This window comes from Sorex fumeus, unplaced genomic scaffold, assembly GCF_029834395.1.
Source record: "Sorex fumeus unplaced genomic scaffold, SorFum_2.1 ptg000122l, whole genome shotgun sequence".
NCBI lineage: Eukaryota > Metazoa > Chordata > Mammalia > Eulipotyphla > Soricidae > Sorex > Sorex fumeus.
Window position 1 is genome coordinate 57103506 of NW_026606179.1, and position 12136 is coordinate 57115641.

At 45.3% G+C, this 12136-nt stretch overlaps 1 protein-coding gene across 2 annotated transcripts in view; it reads right to left on the minus strand.

Annotated features, from left to right (window-relative positions):
• The window catches only part of ADAMTS18 (ADAM metallopeptidase with thrombospondin type 1 motif 18), a 140613-nt gene that overhangs the window by 28322 nt on the left and 100155 nt on the right, over window positions 1-12136 (minus strand). For both annotated transcript variants that reach the window (XM_056136302.1, XM_056136301.1), the window contains 3 exons: window positions 8573-8703; window positions 7030-7153; window positions 5828-6072 (listed from right to left, as the gene is read on the minus strand). In XM_056136302.1, the coding sequence (XP_055992277.1) occupies window positions 5828-6072; window positions 7030-7153; window positions 8573-8703 (500 nt within the window). The remainder of the gene's footprint in view (window positions 1-5827; window positions 6073-7029; window positions 7154-8572; window positions 8704-12136) is intronic.

Below are 12136 nucleotides of genomic sequence, written 5' to 3' on the forward strand. Positions count from 1 at the left end.
GATGAACAACGGGAGGACAGGCAGTAAAAAGTGTTTTATCTGCCCACCTATTCATTCATGGGTTTGTTTATTCATTCACTGGTTCATTGGTTCATTCACATTCATTCATTCATTCATTCACCTCTCTTCCTTTCTCTGTTCACACTGCAGTTGTGACCGGGGACTGCACCCATGCAGTTGCTGTACCATTACACAGAATTTCAGGTGTATGGACTCATGTATATTCTGGCTGTGTAGCTCACCAGGGGTCGCACCCCCAACCACACACAACAGTGCTTGCACATATTCTAGCTGTGGTGGCTCTTGGGGGTGGCAAACCTGGTCGTGTGCCAAAGATTACATACTTGGTCAGTCAACAGGACTTCCAGAAAGCAAAAGCTGCTGGGGGCACCCTTGGTGCATGTGAGTGGCACTGGGAATCGAACTCGTGGCTTCATACTTATAAGGCAGTCCTCTTTCCACCAAGGAGATTCTTTACTCTTGAAAAAAAAGTTTCTTTTGTTGCATGTCCTTTATGTAATAAAATGGGTTTTGCCCATCTTTGAGGTTCCAAATCCAGTGTCCCTAGTAGAAGCCACCAAAAGGTGGTTCTGCTAAGAGAGTTTCAGAGGTTGTGAAGGGCTCCTGGACAGGGAGATGATAGAGCAGATGATAGAGCAGTTTGTTTAACCGGGAAATCATTTCCCAAAAGAGAGAACCAGGACCACGCTTGTTTGGGTGATTCATCCAGAGTGACCTAATGGTAGCAGAGCCCTCAAAGCATCAACCTTTGTATACAACTGTGACCCAGTGTTGTAACTCAAATTGCTTGGAAAATGAGAATGAATGGCATCCGTTGGTCAAAACTGCTTCTACAGTCTTTAAAGATGTGATATGAAAATGTGTTAGGGATATGTTTTATGGCCTAACTATCTGTGTATCCCCAATGTTTAGCAAGGGTCTGGGTATTGAATGAGCACCCCCAAAATGCTAATTTTTTAAGCCAGACATCATAGGGCTGGAGCAATATGACAGCAAAGGGGATTCACCTCTCACACTGCCGACCCTGGGTCTATACCCAGCACCTCTTATGGTCTCCTGAGACTTTCCAGGAGTGACTCCTAAGTGCAGAGCCAGGAGTGACCCCTGAGCATGGCAGGACATGTCCCTTCCCCCTCGCCCCCAAATCTTCTTAGACATCAAGGGAAAGTATCACTGTCCTCCCATTGTTCATCAATTTGCTCCAGCAGGCCCAGTAACGTCTCCATTTTTTGAGACTTGTTGTTACTGTGTCTGGCATATCGAATACGTCACGGGTAGCTTGCCAGGCTTTGCCGTGCGGGCTAGATACTCTCAGTAGCTTGCCGGGCTCTCTGAGAGGGGCGGAGGAATCAAACCTGGCTCGGCCAGGCTGGCTGCGTGCAAGGCAAACGCCTATTAATTTGTCATAAGGTTAGTACCTACGTAAATATATTCCAAGGTAGCCGAGGAGGAAAATTAGCTAAGATAATGGGAACATTTGATTCATATATATAGAACTGTAATGAAAAGAGGGATGTTTTACTTCCTGTTCCATCCTTAAGGCTTCTGACACACTTCTGCAGAATCTGACACTATAATCAGAACTTCGGGAACACGCGATAATTGGAAGTGCCTGAGAGAGAAAGTACACTTACCCCTTCTGTGGATGGGACAACGTTTTTCATTTTGTGAGATTCCCACACTTTGATCTCAGCATCCCACAGGATTGTAAAACACATTCAACATTTTTATATTGGAGTGAACATATTTTTGGCTCCCAGAGTATTCGTTTTGGTTCAATTCATACTTATAGGAAAAGGCATATGAACTTTGTTTAACTTCTTTTAAAGAATATAGCCATGAATTACTTGGATACTGACACAGAGTCCAGTTTTGGGAAATGTGATTCATTACTTATTGTGATTTTAAGTTTTTAAAAGCACTGCATTCTATCAATTTTGGAGAGGTATGAACATGTGATAAAGACTAACCAGAAACTGGAGGACGTTCTCCTGAGAGCAATAAAGTATAATTTAAATATTAAAATCATTAACTTAAATTCCTTTAAAAGATAAAATACACATAATACTAGATGACTGGATTTTATTTTTTTAAAGCTCCTAACATGCTCACACGTTTCTAATGAAACCATAACTCCTTTAAAAATACAAGCAAGGCACGTCCAATTAATCACACACATTTCCCTCTAGAACCTTCTCAGACAGGCCACATTCCTAGGACATTAATTTAAGCTTTCAATGAGTCTAAAAGTAGAATGAGTACATTAAGATTTTGTAAAATAATAGTTAAGCAAATGGGTCCTTATCGCTGAGGTGGAACTGTGATTTTATATTTTATTCGTAGAGACATTGTTCTTACTCGAGTCACATCACAGTAAAAATCATTTTTCAAAAGGGGGACATTTTACATATCCAGTTGAACTGAAGAAAACTCGATCTTTTCACCATTTTATTGATATCTAGCCACGCTTCGTCCTTGTATTTTTTTGTATTTTCTCCTCTAGGAGCTGTCTGCTCTGGTTGGCATGGAGACCAAAAAAGATTGAGAAAAGTGAGCGATTCTGGAGAACTCCAATGCCAAGTGAGAATCCCCTTCCATTTCTTCGAAACAACTAAACTTCGGGGAAAATGCTTGACCTGGTGACCAATCCCAAGATTTTGCTTTATAATTTTGCTAAATAATAGTGATGAAGGAGACAGAATCTCAATAAACAAAAGCACAGGTGAAAGTTCCCAGCTGGAGGCTGGTGGAAGAACTGGTGACAAAGTGTCAGTGAACTGGTGAAACTGATCCAAAAAACGGGAAAAAAAATGACCAATGGGAAATGTAAAGGTTTATTCATTAACACCATGCAAGCTAAGGGTGTTCAGGTTTCCAGGAGCCCTGTCATTTGCTTGGGTACACACCATTATTTCTAGCCTATTCTTCTTGGTGGTTTTCTGCAGACGGTGTCTGGAGACTGGTGGAAATTTACTGCATGTCAGTGACAGGCTTACAAACAAAGCTAGAGTGAGAAGCGACAGGAGAAAAAATGGTTGTGTCCTGGAGTGGTTAGGAACCCACTCCTCATCAGGAAAGATGGCAGGGCCGAAATGGTAAGATACCTGCTGCCTGATTTACTTTATAGGTACCGAATTTATTTTGTGTCTATTTGTTCAGAGATGATTCAAAAGCCACTTGACAAACTTAACAAGCCTATGTTGCTCTAAGACCTTGAGAGTGAAATATCTCTTTTAGAAAAGGAGAGAGAGAACAAAAGGGAATGCCCTGCCACAGAGGCAGGGTAGGATAGGGGGGGTGGGGGGTGGGAGGGATACTAGGACCCGTGGTGATAGAAAATGGGCACTGGTAGAGGGATGGGTACTTGATCATTGTATAACAGAAACCCAAGCACAAAAATTTGTAAGTCTACAACTGTACCTCATGGTGTTTCACTAATAAAAATTTTTTAAAAAAAGATATCCCAAAATGTGCTTACATATTTGCAGTTCAGATACTTGATAAAAATCAGACCTGTTTCTCAAAAAAAAAATAATGGGTTTGAAAACTCTCAGAAATCTTTCACTGGATAGCATGTCTTAAGATTAATTAAAGTGTGATTTCAGGAACTCGATTCATTGAGTCCCAATCCACCCCCATTTTACAGTCAAGTTGGATTTGGGGTTCCAACTCTCAAACTCTGGAAATGCTGACAGGGCTGACAGAGCTGGAAGAATCCTTCTTGCTGGGGCAGTACCCAGTGGTGATAAGAATCTACTTGTGTTTCTGTGCTCGGGGGGCTATATATGGTGCTGGTGTAGACCCTAAGCCAGTTGCATGCACTCTCTCTGTCTATGGAAGAACATTTCTCTGAAAAGGCATTGTGAGATATTCAGGGATCTCCAAGCCCATAGATATAAGGAATGACAACTCGTGTCTCAAGTTCATAAAATGAGGGGAAGTTAAAGCATGTCAAAACTTAGAGCCTGAGAAGCAAACTCAGATTGCTTTGTTTCATTTGGGGAGGTCACACCTGGTGGTGCTCAGGAGTTACTCTTGGTTTTATACTCAGGAATCACTTCTGGTGGGTCTAGGGAACCGGATAGGATGCTAGGGATTGAACCAGGGTCAGTCACACACAAGGCAAACACCCTACCTGCTATACTCTGATCCACTAAGTTAGATATTGAATGGGATCTGGAATCCCTCTTTCACTTAAAGTCAAAATCCCCTTACATGAACTCAGTGACCTCTTTTGATTTAACAATTGCAGATCCAGGAGCTGGATTTGGTCTGTGGTGAGCCGCGGTCTAAAGGTTTCTTTGCTAACACCTGTGGGATGTGTTCAGGGGGCAAAAATGGTGATGCTTGTCAACGAAGCGAATGTTTTAAGTGCTCTGGGAACAATAAACATGTCTTAAGTTATCCTTCTACAAGTGCTAAGAGTTCCTAGAACTGTTTGGCCAGTTGACAAATGTGGGCATTAAGAGATGCCATGGTTAAGAAAGTGGTCCAAGTTATGTAACTAATTAAGTGTTTGGCCTGGGCAGAGAGCTCAAAGCCTGGGGCACAGGCACAAGAAGGAGTTTCATCTCCTGCATCACCTAACCCCTTTCCCGCTCCCCGGCCCCCCAACCTCCGCCAACCTCCGCCTCCCCACACCACCTGGTGTGGCTCTGGTGGTTCCCAGAACCCTAAGGCTGAGGCCAGGTCAAGACAGCACATTTTTTTTAAGAGCAGCTACTTTATTTATTTATTTTTGCTTTTTGGGTCACACCCAGTGATGTTCAGTGGTTACTACTCCTGGCTCTGCACTCAGGAATTACTACTGACGGTGCTTGGGGGACCATATGGGATGCTGGGAATTGAACCCCAGTCAGTCGCGTGGAAGGCAAATGCCTTACCCACTATGCTATTGCTCCAGCCCCAAGACTGCACACTTAAGTCTGCACCATGTAGGCATTGACTAAGAAGCCTGTGTTCCAACTGTTTATCATGTTTAAAAAACTCTCTTCAGTCTCTTTGCTGGTTACTGCCAGCACCAATAATAGTCACAGAAACACAATAATCAGTGTCCCTCACGTTGCCTTTGAGAATCACCTGTGACTGGACAGGCGTGAGGTCATGTCCTCAGAGGTGGAAAGAGATTTGGAAACCAGCGTGCCCAGTTTCCTTCACAGTGTGCCAGTCAGGCACACTGGGAAGCTTGCTCGGCACTACTGCACTGCTTCTTCCTCCTATCTGAGGTCAGTTTCCTCTCCTGGTCTCACAAGTGCCAAACTGGAGAGCAAAACAACTTCACACAAGAGCCTGGTTATGTAGGTTCTCATTTAAGTAGTGACACAATCCGAAGCAAGTAACTCTCTCTGGAAGACCAATAATCAATCCCAGCCCCAAGAAATGGGGGAAACATACAGATTTACCAATGAGGAGAAGCAAACCAAAAGATATTATCAAGGAACTGAGAATATGCATCTATGAATGCCTTCTAGAGCCATCTGCAGGGATATGGACATCTTAATCATTAGTATTACCCATCAGTCACATGCAAGTTGGTTTGTGATGTGGACCCATGGAATGAACATTCACAGTGTGCCATGTAGGGAACAGACCCCGAGGAAAATATGACTTAACGGTGCACTCTTGACAGCTAAGTGTGCTACTAGGCTGTCTGCTGGAAACACATTCTTCAGGACACTTGTGGGATCCCTGTCTTCTTCCCTGGTTCAAGTGGCAGTCTCTCCCCTTTGCACCCTGAAGAGACACATTAGAACTAAGAGGATGGGCTTCACTACCCACTGAGAACTCAAGGAACAGAAGGACTTACTTCAAAGACCAGCGTCTCGTTGGTGGGTCCTGGTGCAGAGAGGCGTTCTGGGTGGTTGAAGGGGCGCTGGTATTCGAAGGTGGTCCCGGCGAAAGGGAACTCCCCAGGCCAGTTGATGCTCCAGCCCCCCGTGAGGTAATACTTGTGACTGAGGCTCCGAACAGCCAGGTAGCTGGACGAGATCTGAAGCTCCTGGATCTCAATGCTCCAGGCCCCCGCGGGGACAGTGACCACTGGGTAATATTCTACACGGGTGGGAGACAAGGTTTCCACACTGTGCTTGGGAGAAAGGCAACCAGAAAGGCCCAGGCCCCTTGTGACAAAACGGGGTGTCTGCATCATTCAGTGACATGCGTTCTTCCTCTCGAAAGAGAAAAATGATGCATTGTTTCAAGGTCCAAGCAGTAGAAACACCAGAGAGAAAATAAACATATGCTCCACATGAGTGTATATGTGTACATACTTGCATGCATGTGTGTGTGTGTCTGAGATGGGTAAGGAAATGAACAGGAGAGTCATTCTTCATTTCCAGAATAAGCACCACAAAACTAAAGAATGTTAAAAAAAATCTGCCTAGGGATAGGAATTTGGCTCAAGGGGTAGTGCATATACCCTAAGTCTGGAGCATAAGTACGGATCCCTGAGTTTGATCCCTTGATACCTTCTGGTCATTGAGCACCACTGGGTGTAGCCCTGGTGGTCACCAAGCAGTGAGTCATTAGATCTAAGCATCACTGGTGGGACTGACTCTCAGTCCTTGTGGGTGGGATCCTTATCACTTGTGTCCACGCCCCTCTCCCCACCAAATGCAAAAATCAACCTAGAAGAACCTTAGGACCTTGCATTTTCCAAAGCAATCTAGAACAGAGAGACACCATGTTTCACTTGATTGCGATGTTCTTTAACTGCTTCAAGTATTCACCTGGCACATGAGTCCAGAGCACCCAGGAGACAGAACAAGCAGGACGGTACCCGTGTGCCACCCACTGAGGTATCCCTGACCATAAGCTCCCATTCACATAAGCTCCCGTCCCCTCCCTCCTGAGGAAGGCAGCCCCAGGTCCAGATCTGTGGTCTCCAGGGTGTCAGCAGAGCCAATCTGAGGCTTGGAGTATGACTCCGGCTTGCGCAGCAGAGAGGGCTGGGAGGCACCTGCCTCAATGGGGGTTAGAGGGGAGGGGGTGTCCATCCGTCTCTCTTACCATTTGCCTTGTGCTGGTTGAGATACAGGCCTTTGTAGAACTTGCACGTCGAATTATCACCTTTGCAAACGCCACAGGCATCCGCTACTGCTCTAGAGCCAAGTTCATGGTCACATCCCACTGGCTGCGACCAAAATAAGAAACAAACCAAAACCAAAACATCAGCTGTGAGTCAAGTCACAGAGCAGTAGCTGAGAATAACCTGGAAGCCAGGGGCTTTGCACATTCGCAGAACTGTGGGGAGAGGGAGGTACCTTGGGCAGCACCAGCTCCCATCTGATGATGAAGGAGCTTGGGGTGGGCATAGGGGTCTGGCCCTTCCTCTGTCATTAATAGATGCATGGCTAGACAAGTTCTGTCCTGACCCCTAGGCTTAGATTTTTTAAAGACAAAACAATATAATATTTTATTTTTATTTATTTATTTTTTTTAACGGGGTTCTGTGTTTGGCTTATTAGTTGGATCCCATGACATATTAGCACTGGGTAATCCTTAGCACACTTTCTGCTAAATATTTTTTTATTTCTTCTTATTTTTTTTATTTATAAGAAACTTTGGTACATCTACACAACGGAGTACTATGTAGCTGTTAGAAAAGATGAAGTCATGAAATTTACACACAAGTGGTACTACATGGAAAGTATCATGTTAAGCGAAATGAGTTAAAAAGAGAATGATAGACATAGAAAGATTGCATTCATCTGGGGAAAATAAAGTAACAAAATAGGCTTAGATTCTTGATCTGCAAATGTGGGATAAAAAGTCTCCCTGGTTGCTAACAGCAGATGAGTTTACTCCGGCAAGTTCAACCCCTGAAATCTAAAAGTGCTGGGGACCACTATCCCAGGAGAAGAAAAATATATCTGAGAGCTCTTTTAACTTAATACATCAAATTTAAAGAGAAAGCATCTACCGTGAGAGAGAGGCAAACTAGCCTTTTACAACATGAATAGCATTACCGCGGCACCAAAGGCTGCCGTCATCTCTACACCACCTTCCCGATCCTTCTCATTTCTGTCATCGAGGGCCCGGGGTATTCAAGGTATCCCCTGGTGGGGTCTCCTGCCTTCCCTGTCCTGTTATTCTGTAGACCACAGGTAAGTGAGACCATCCGGTCACCAGTGGACTCCGCCAACACGGAAGTGGATGAGGCGCACATAAATCCTCATGTCTTGGCTACATCCACAACATAAGGGAGGATGGAGCCTTCGTTATCCCCGTTCTGCTTGTGAATGGAGTGAGAAATAGAAAACTTCTCGCTCCAAAAATAGGAAATAGAAATAGGAAATGTAGCGAGAAATAGGAATTCCCAGAATGAAGCGAGAAATAGGAAATTGACATGGGCTCAGGCCGAAAGAGCGGAAACTTGGAGCCTGCTCTCACCTCCACTTAGAAATGGAGGTGCCCTGACCCATCCCCCTCACCTCCCAGGCCCCTTGCTTTTGTCCAGATTCAGAATTTCTGGAGCACTTCTCAGAGCATGCCTTGGCAAAGAGGAAATCCCGGCATGCTCACACACCCCAAAGCAGAAATGTTCTCTTACTTCACAAATCCCATCGATGCAAACATCATTTTTGTTGGGAGAGCAAGGAGTTCCATCCTTCACCTTTCCAGACATGGCAAAAAAAAATTCAAAGTTCTCGGCCTTGCAGTACAGTTTACACCGGTCTTCCTCTAGAAGGAAAGAGAGCAGCAGGCACAGAGTCAAGGGGAGATCATAGCAAATGACCAACAAGTGGACAAGTTAACTCAGAAAACTACGAAGATGAATATAGAAAATACCATACAGGCTTTGAGGTGTGTATGTATGTGTGTGTGTGTTTGTGTATGCACGCACGCACATGTGAGTGTGTGTATGTGTGTGAGAGATTATTTGAATAAATGTATATATATATTTTCTTTTTTTAAAAAAAATTTGATCGAGAAATTTTATAAGTGAAACACCATGAGGTACAGTTGTAGACTTACAAAGTTTTGTGCTTGGGTTTCAGTTATACAATGATCGAGTACCCATCCCTCCACCAGTGCCCATTCTCCACCACCACTGATCCCAGTATCCCTCCCACCCTCCACCCCCCCCCATTCCACCCTGCCTCTGTGCATCCCTCCCATGCCTCAGGGCATTCCCTTTTGTTCTCTCTCTCCTTTTGGGTGCTGTGGTTTGCAAGAGAGGCATTGACTGGCAATCATTTCGGTCTATAGTCTACTTTCAGCATGCTTCTCCCATCCTGGGAGGATCCTCCCAACACCCTTTATTTGGTGCTCCCTTCTCTATCTGAGCTGCCTTTTCCCCCAGTGTGTGCGGCTGGCCTCCAAGCCATGGAGTGAACCTCCTGGTACTTATCTTGGCTATTCTTGGGTGTTAGTCTCCTATTTTGTTACTTTATGTTCCCCAGATGAATGCAATCTTTCTATGTCTGTCCCTTTCTTTCTGACTCATGAATAAATTTACATTATATGTTTTATTTGGGTGTTGTGCACAGGCCCCAGGTGTTCTCACAACTGAATCCCGGCTCTGCTCTTAGGAATTACTCCTGGTGTGGCCCCGGAAACCATATGTGGTGCCAGAATTCCAACCCAAGTCAGCTGTGTGCAAGACTTATCTGTGTGTCTTACCCACTGTTACACTATCACTCTGACCCAAAGAGAAGTGTCAGAGGTGGAATTCAAACCCATGCCTCCCTACAGAGACCAGAAGACCCCGGGGTGGGAAGTAGGAACTTGAATCGGGTGCCTCAGTTCACTCAGCCATCCTGACATGCATCCAATGAAGATTATACGACCTTAAAAATATGATACTCATTTTCTAATACAGATAAAACTGCTCAATAGCCAAGAATTTTTGAATCTTGGCAATGGCTATGGCAGATAAGAACAGGGAGCTGTGTAGCCACTTCCCTTGGCTAGTAAATGTTTTAGACAATAATATGTCAATGGACTATGCTCTGTTCCACTTAAACTTTATTTTAAAAATATTTATTTACTTAGGGGGTGTAGCTGGGGTCACTTCTGGCAGAGCTAAGGGGACCATAGCTAGATTGCTGAGAATTGAACCAGGATCGGTGACGTATAAGCGAGTGCCTTCATACCTATTCTCTCTCTCTCTCGCCCTGCTAGTTAAACTTCAGAAAGATAAAGTCACGCTTGGTCCAAAGGTTACAGTTTACTGATGGAGTCTTAGCAAGTGACATACTCTTAACATTTATTTGGACAGTTTGAAAAGGGGGGGGGAAGGCACTTTTGGGGGGGAGGGAGGCAGAAGGGCAAAGTGCATGAAACACACTGATAACAAACCCCACTGTGGAAACAAACAAACCAGACTTAGAGGCCAAACACTGGGGACTTGTATTGACCCGTGGGTCCCTAAAAAGAGTCTGGCACCATCAGCACAAAGTAAAGAGCCTTTCATTTACAGAGCGCGTGAGTTCAGAAGGGGGTTGCCATGCCAACTGCTAAACACGGTCCTCCTTGGCCAGGAATTCCAGATGATGTTTCTCACAGGAGACTGTGCGGAGGCGGCACTGGGAGAGACGTCTGACAACAGATTTACAACAAGTGTGCAAACAGTTTGCAAATAGTTGTGCGACATAAAACCGCTCAATAAAAGCCAACTTCAACGGCAAAGAGGGCAGATCAACGCACAGCCACGCCGAGACAGGCAAAGATTTCGTCCTGCCTAGGAATCTGCTTTTCTGATGGCTTCTAATGTTTGCATGTGATACTGGAGACCAGGGATGCTAGGGTGCTGGAGAGCGCAGTTTCCCGGACACACACAGTCAAGTTCACAAATGAATCCAGGAGAAACGTAGGAGAAAAAAAAAACGCTCTGATCTGATCGAGGGACGGAATCAACGCTTAGGCGTCAAAACTCCCCGCTCTTCTCACACTGCTCCAACAACACAACACCCTTGAGTTCCAAGGGATGTTTCAAAGAGGGTGGGAGAGGGGGGCCTCCCCTCCTCTGTTCCCCCAGCCCCGTGAGGATTGTGGGCCTCGGGCTGAGGTGCTTCTGTTCAGTGCGTGCCCCGCTGTGTCCGCCAGTGAACCTGGTCTTCCTAAGTGCCCAGTCAGCATTCGAGCCATGAGGGAAGGAAGTGGCATGTTCCCTCCCTGGTAAAAACTGCAACCCAACCTGCAAAAGCATTGAAAAGTCTTCCAAATGACACACTCATTTCCTTCATGTTTTCTTCTACCAGCTTCAACACAGGACCTATTGAGAGGGTGATAACAGAATGAATTCCACAAACACTGGAACTGGATGAAAGACAGAATGTGGGAAAGGCCAAAAATAAGCTTGTGGAGGGAGTAGGGGGATGTGATTAGGACTTACTTCTGGATCTGTGCTCAGAGATCACTACTGGTAGGGCTCAGGTGATTACAGGTGGTACAGTGGGTACCGAGTTGGCTCTGCACAACACAGTAGCCGATCCTGGCTCCATCCCCGGTACCTCGGATGGTGTATTATGGCTTCAGGCCAGCTAAGAACTGTCCTAACATAAAACACAGCCCAGAGTACAAGAGAAAAGAAGGACCCTAGGAGGCATGGAATGGCCGGAGTCTGCACCCTGCGAAGCCACATCTTTACTTGTTGGGGTTGATCATGACAGCAGGTGACAACCTGCCATCAGGTGTGCTGTCCTGCTACCAACTCGGGTCTGGACAGAATGAATGCCTCTCATGACAGGGCTCTCACTTCTCCTCAAGAGAACACAGTGCTAGCCCAGAGAGAGTCCCAGGCCCTGGAGGCGGGCTGTACACAATGGAGTACTATGTAGCTGTTAGAAAAGATGAAGTCATGAAATTTATATACAAGTGGTACAACATGGAAAGTATCATGCTAAGCGAAATGAGTCAGAAAGAGAGGGATAGACATAGAAAGATTGCATTCATCTGGGGAATATAAAGAAACAAAATATGAGATTAATACCCAAGAATAGCTGACATCAACACCAGGAGGATTACTCCATAGCTTAGAGGCCAGCCGGGCATTCTAGGGGAAAGGGCAACTCAGATAGAGAAGGGAGCACCAAATAAAGGGTGTTTGGAGGATCCTCCCAGGAGGGGAGATGCATGTTGAAAGTAGACTATGGACTGAACATGTTTGCCA